The sequence below is a fragment of the Fukomys damarensis genome, unplaced genomic scaffold, assembly GCF_012274545.1.
Source record: "Fukomys damarensis isolate Sample0158 unplaced genomic scaffold, DMR_v1.0_HiC HiC_scaffold_17, whole genome shotgun sequence".
Lineage (NCBI taxonomy): Eukaryota > Metazoa > Chordata > Mammalia > Rodentia > Bathyergidae > Fukomys > Fukomys damarensis.
In genome coordinates, this window is record NW_022900929.1 from 851156 (window position 1) to 857155 (window position 6000).

A 6000-nucleotide genomic window follows, 5' to 3' on the forward strand; every position below is an offset into this window, starting at 1 on the left:
TTTAATTTTCTTGGCAATACCAGGGATCAAACTCAGGACCTTGCCCTTGCAAGGCAGATGTGGTGCCACTGAGCTAAATCCCTGGCCAGCCTTTTTTCATTTAAAAGTGGTTCTTAATGCTAAAATTCCAATGTAAGATATGAGTGTCATTCTTAGGCCATAAAGCCACTAGCAAGGGATTTAAAGAAAATAGGCCAGAATTAAGAGAAATAAGGTGATGGGAAAGCAATAGCAACAAAAATAGAAACACTGTCTTTGGTGCTTTGGTAATAAAGCTTGGCTCCCAGTCTTCGAGAGCATCACATATAAATCATTGGCAAATGTAAGAAAGGCGGTCATAAGTCAAGTTTTTGTTTTGGGGAGGAAAGTAGTTTTGGGGATTAATCCAAGGCTTTTGCACTGAGTATTTCCCCAACCCTTTTCTAATTTTTTACAAGGTCTTGCTAAGTGCTACAGTATGTTGCCCAATCTGAGTTGGAACTTGTGACCCTGCCTCAGCCTACCAGAGTACTGGGATTATTTAAGTATGTGCCTATACATACCATGCCTTGCTACAAGTTTTACTGAGGAATACTGGACAACTTCTAAAGGAAGTAGAATGTCAAAACATGCTACATTTCTGTTTGATTCAGGCAAGGATATTTTTTTTCTTTTGAGACAGGATCTTGTTATGCAATTCAGGTGGTCTTGAACTCACTGTGTAGTCCAGGCTAGCCTGGAACTTGTGGAAATCCTTCTGCTTCAGCCTCTCGAGTGCTGGGATTACAGGCGTGAGCCACCATGCCTGGCTAAGGGCAAGGCTATCTTTAAGGTAAGCAGTGTTACCAGGGTCCGTATAAGAGAAAAATATACCTATAATAAGTCCTGCTTAAATGAAAATGTCATTTTGAGGAGACAGAAAGCCCAAGATAGCAGTGGGAAATTTGTTCTTGGAAAACTGTGAATATGTTTTTTGTTATGTTTGTACAGTGCTAGTGATCGAACCTAGGGCTTGGCATATGAGAGGCAAGTGCTTTACCAGAGGTACAGTCTTAGCCCAGGAGCAGGTTCGATCAGCTCATCCAAACTGTTCAAAGCAAGATGCTCAGTCAACTACTCTGTCAGGAAACAGGATGAAAAAAAACATGGTAGTAAAGACCAAAGAAAAAGAGTCCTCTCTGAATAGTTCAGTAAGTGAAAATGGGTTTAAACAAAAACAGACATCACCAAACAAAGCAACAAATGCTCTTAAAATCTGGCATCTAAATTTGGTTTACTAAATTATAAATATTTCATAAAATGTTCTCCATTTTTAACCTCTTATTCCTGCTTCTCCTTTGATTCTTGCTTAATAAAATTTAGCACTATTCTGCTTGTCACCTCTATTCATCTATTCATTAGAAGCTTTTGTCAAAGACAAAAGTAAATATAAGCCTGGCTCGGCAGGAAGATTGCCATAAGTTCAGGCCCAGCCTGAGCTACACAGTTGAGTTCAAGAGCATCTTGAACTATATTGAGACCCTCCTTCGAAACAAAAACATAAAATCCAGTTCTACAAATCAACAAGAAAAAGACAAAAACTCAGTAAAAAAGTGGTCTGAAGTTAGAAATTGGAACATCATAAAAAAGACAGCTGGTACACATCTGAAAATATGCTAAATCTTTCTTTACTTAGGGGCATATAATTTACAGAAACAGTGTCTTTCATTCTCAGAGGGCCTGACCAGTGGAATAAGGAAAGGCAGCACTCCCATACATGGGCAGGGGAAGAACTCAGACAATCTAATGATACCTAGAGAAAAGGCGATGGTAGAGCAAAGTCTACCACCTACCGACAGATATGTATAGAGATGCTCGAGCATAATACAAGGAACTGGAAACAACCTAAGTAGAGGAAAAGATAAATAACAGACATGTGAAATGCTAACTAGAAATTAAAAAGTAAATCTGAACAAGACACACCAACATAGATACAATTTTAGAAACAATGTCAAGTCCAAAAGCAAGCTGCAGAAGATGAATGATGCCACTCAGGTAGAATTTTAAAACATTAGCCAATAGCACTAAAGATTGTTTATGAATATATAAATATGTATGTATTGAATATTAACTGGGATGATATAATAGCAAATGACAACCTTCTGGGAAAGCAGAAAAGGACTACCAGTGAGAAAAAAAAAGGAAAAGGACTACTAGTGAGAAAGGGGAGACTTTACCATAAACTGGAATAGTATTCCCTATTTTCATGACTTTTTTCCTCAAATTTCCTAGTACAGAAAAAAACTACAGCCGGGTGTGGTGGCTCACGCCTGTAATCCCAGCACTCGGGAGGCTGAGGCAGGAGGATTGCTATGAGTTCAAGACCAGCCTGGGCTACACGATGAGTTCCAGGGCAGTCTGAACTACATAGTGAGACCTTGTCTCAAAACAAAAACAGCTAGGCATAGTGGTACATGCCTGCAATCCCACAACTCTGGGAGGCTGAGGCAGGAGAATTTTAAGTATAAGCCCACCCTGGACAATCTAGCAACTTAGCAAGACACTGTCTCAAAATAAAAAATAAATGGGCCTAGGATGTAGCTCAGCATGAAGCCGCTAGATTCAATTCCCAATAACACACACACACACACACACACACACACACACACACACTTTCCTAGTACAAGTAAAATGATTTTCCTAATTCAGGAAAAAAGTATAGTTAATCATGGTGACAGATAATCTGGTACAAGTGTTTGTTACATTACTCCTGTTTCTATTCAATGTTTTAGAAAATCTTTCTTGGTCCAAAAAACAATACAAAGGAAACTCTGAGAGACACGGCTATATACAACCCCTCGGATGACTGCTGGCTCACGCCATCACTCTGCCTGCAAGTTCACATGCTCCAGTTTTCATTGCCTGTCTCTCTTCTACTCCTCACAGTTTGGTGCACTTCACATCATACTGTGCTCCATACCAGCCAGGCCAAAACACATCCTACACTCAAGTCATTATTATGGTATTTTTCTCAAATTTTCTAAAGCAAAATCACCAAATGCTACACAGCTCTGAAGGTTACCACCCACTTGAATTGGGGTCTTCACTTAAACAGAAGAACATGTCTTTTGCAAACACACACCAAGCCCAGACCCTCCTCCCATTACCTGTGATGTGTCCATTGTGCTCCTTGAGTTCATGAGCTTTCACCCACTGGCTCCCGTTCTTCTTATAGATGTGAACTTCATGATTATTGGGGCTAAGGGCAATCTCTGGAGAAAGAAGTCAGTGTAACTGTTAACACTTCATTTTGAAACTATCACCAAACAAAGGGATGCCACAGTTGGCATTTGACAAAGATAGAAGGAATAAAAAAGGTGTTTGAGGGCTGGGGATTTAGCTCAGTGGCACTGTTGCCTGTCTTGCAAGGGCAAAGTCCTGAATTCAATCCCCAGTACTAAAAAAAAAACAAATTGTTTGAAAACAGTGGCTCCTGTATTAACCCTCAAAGAATTTCTTTATTATTAGTGTGCGGGCACAATGAGTTTGTTTGCGTTTTTTTTGAGACAGGGTCTCACTATGTAGTTGAGACTGACCTGGAACTCACTGTGTAGTCCAGGCTGGTCTCGAACTCACAGTGATCCTCCTGCCTCAGCCTCCCGAGTGCTGGGATTACAGGTGTGCGCCATCACACCCGGCCCACAATGAGTATTCCTGAGTTGGAACCAATAGTGTATCAAAAAATTCTGATTTTGCTGATGAACTATTATCCAAGTTTTGCTTTACAATAAAGCCAATATAAGGGCTAGAGATGGGGCTTTGTGGTACAGTACTTGTCTAGCATGTGCAAGGTCCTGGGGTCCTTGCACCTGGGGTCCCACTACCATAAAAAAGAAAAGAAAAAAGAAAAGTGATGATACAATAAAGCTGATATAAGTTGCAAACAAAATTCTGTTTTCAAATCTTCTGGACCAATCCAAAATATTGTTATGAGAAATGGATCTTTTTTTTTTTCCCCATTAAGTTTATTGGTACATTTTAGGTATATAATATAGTTACATTCATCACTAGGATCATGTACTTTTACATGGCGTATCTTGATTCTTATATTTTTCCCTACTCCCCTGCCCTCCCTTCACCCCACTCCACCCTTCCCTATTTACAAAGACGTTTCCATGTTTTTCCTTTTTCATATTTATTTTTCCTTCTTTGCTTTCCCCTATTCCTCTCACTTCCCCTATTCCTTTAGATCTCTTCTTCCTATTTCACCATATCAATTATACATTTAATCCTTATTTACACTTTTAGTCTTTCACACCAGAGAACCTATTTGGTATTTACACATGTGTGTCCAATTTATTTCACTTAAGAGTATGGCCTCAATGTGCATTCACTTAGCTATAAATGTCTCTAATTTCTCATGAGAAATGGATCTTTCCCCTCGGTGCCTGAGACTGATTTCAGATAGGACTCTTAGGTACATAGAGGCACACATTTTTATGAACCTGGATTAGGTACTGGTTTCCTCGATACAATAGCAAAAATATAAACAAAAGGAAATAATACATAAATTGGATTTTTTCAAAATTAAAAACTTTTGTGCTTCAGCCGAGCGTGGTACTACATGCCTATAAAAGCCAAGCTCTTGGGAGGCTGAGGCAGGAGGATCGCCATGAGTTCAAAGCCAGCCTGAGCTACATACTGACTTCAAAGCCAGCCTGAGCTACATACTGAGTTCAAGCTAGCCTGAACTACATAGTGAGATCTTGTCTCAAAAAACAACAGCAACAACAAAAAGGAAGCATAAGAGGGAAGAAGAGGTAGACGACGAAGAAGAAGAACAAGAAAGAAGAGAAAAAAAGAAGAAAGAGAAGAAAAAGAATTACTGGTTGCCTAGGGCAGAGATTTAGGGGAAGATTCAGAGTGGCTACTAGTGGTAAGGGTACAAAGTTTCTCTTTAGGGTATTCCATATCAAAAATGTTTGGGACTGGAAGTGTTTTGTGTTTCAGATTTTGAACTTTTGTTAGATTTTTTTAATATATGCATAGACTTTACCAGTTGAGTATCCTAATACAGAACACTGAAATGTTCCAAAATCAAAAATTTTTGGAGCATTATGATGGTGCTCAGAAAGTTTTGGATTTCTGAGCATTCCCATTTTGGACTTTCAGGTTAGGGATACTCAATATGGATTATGAAATTAGGCAGTGATGGCTGTTGCAGAACCTTATGAACATGCTGAAAATCACTGAACTATACATCTTAAAAGGGTGATTTTCTTTTTTCCAATACTGGGGATTAACTCAGGGCCCTCACAATGAGCTACATCTCTAGCCATTTTTTAATTTTTATTTTAGGATGGGGTCATTTAAGTCACTAAGCTGTCCAGGCTGGGTCTAAACTTTCCATACTCGTGCCTCAGGCTAGCAGAGTGCTGGGATTACAGGCGCGTGTCATCACGTTTGGATTAAAGAGTCCATTTAATGTCCTTTTCACAAATGACACTCTAATACATGAACCCTATGGGCTGGGGATTTAGCTCAGTGTTTCCACCACCTGCCTTGCAAGTGAAAGGTCCCGAGTTCAATCCCTGGTACAAAACAACAACAACAACAACAACAAAAAACCCTGAAAATGACTGAATCTAAAATGTATCAAAGGTGTCAAAAGCAAGAAGAAAAGTTAAGAGCATACTTACGGGTACGGTCCCTGTTCCAGGCATGACAGGTGATTGGCTCTAGTAAAAACTGATGCAGGGACATAGTCTTAGTGTTTTCAAAGGACAGGAAGCTGCAATTAGCAACAGGAAGAAGAGCATTTAAAATAACAAGCAACCAATATTAAGTTATCTGAGGATCCTGAAATGCTCTGAGATAGATAAAACATTAAAAAAGAATCAATTTCAATGTCAAAACTTAAGTCATTTAAGAAGAGCTAGCAGGCCAGGCATTTAGATCAGTGGTTCCACCACCTGCCTCGAAAGCAAGGGGACCTGAGTTTGATCCCGGTACCAAAAAAAAAAAAAAAAAAAAAAAAAAACA

At 39.3% G+C, this 6000-nt stretch overlaps 1 protein-coding gene across 2 annotated transcripts in view; it reads right to left on the minus strand.

The window, feature by feature from the left end:
* Arpc1a (actin related protein 2/3 complex subunit 1A) overlaps positions 1–6000 on the minus strand; it is a 31532-nt gene that overhangs the window by 18834 nt on the left and 6698 nt on the right. The window contains exons 1-2 of one of the 2 annotated variants that reach the window (XM_019210476.2): positions 5658–5745; positions 3126–3230 (exon numbers count right to left, since the gene is read on the minus strand). In XM_019210476.2, the coding sequence (XP_019066021.1) occupies positions 3126–3230; positions 5658–5721 (169 nt within the window). In that variant the 5' untranslated portion in view covers positions 5722–5745. Of the gene's footprint in view, positions 1–3125; positions 3231–5657; positions 5750–6000 lie in introns of those variants that run through there. The other variant, XM_010642735.3, reaches the window with a different exon arrangement.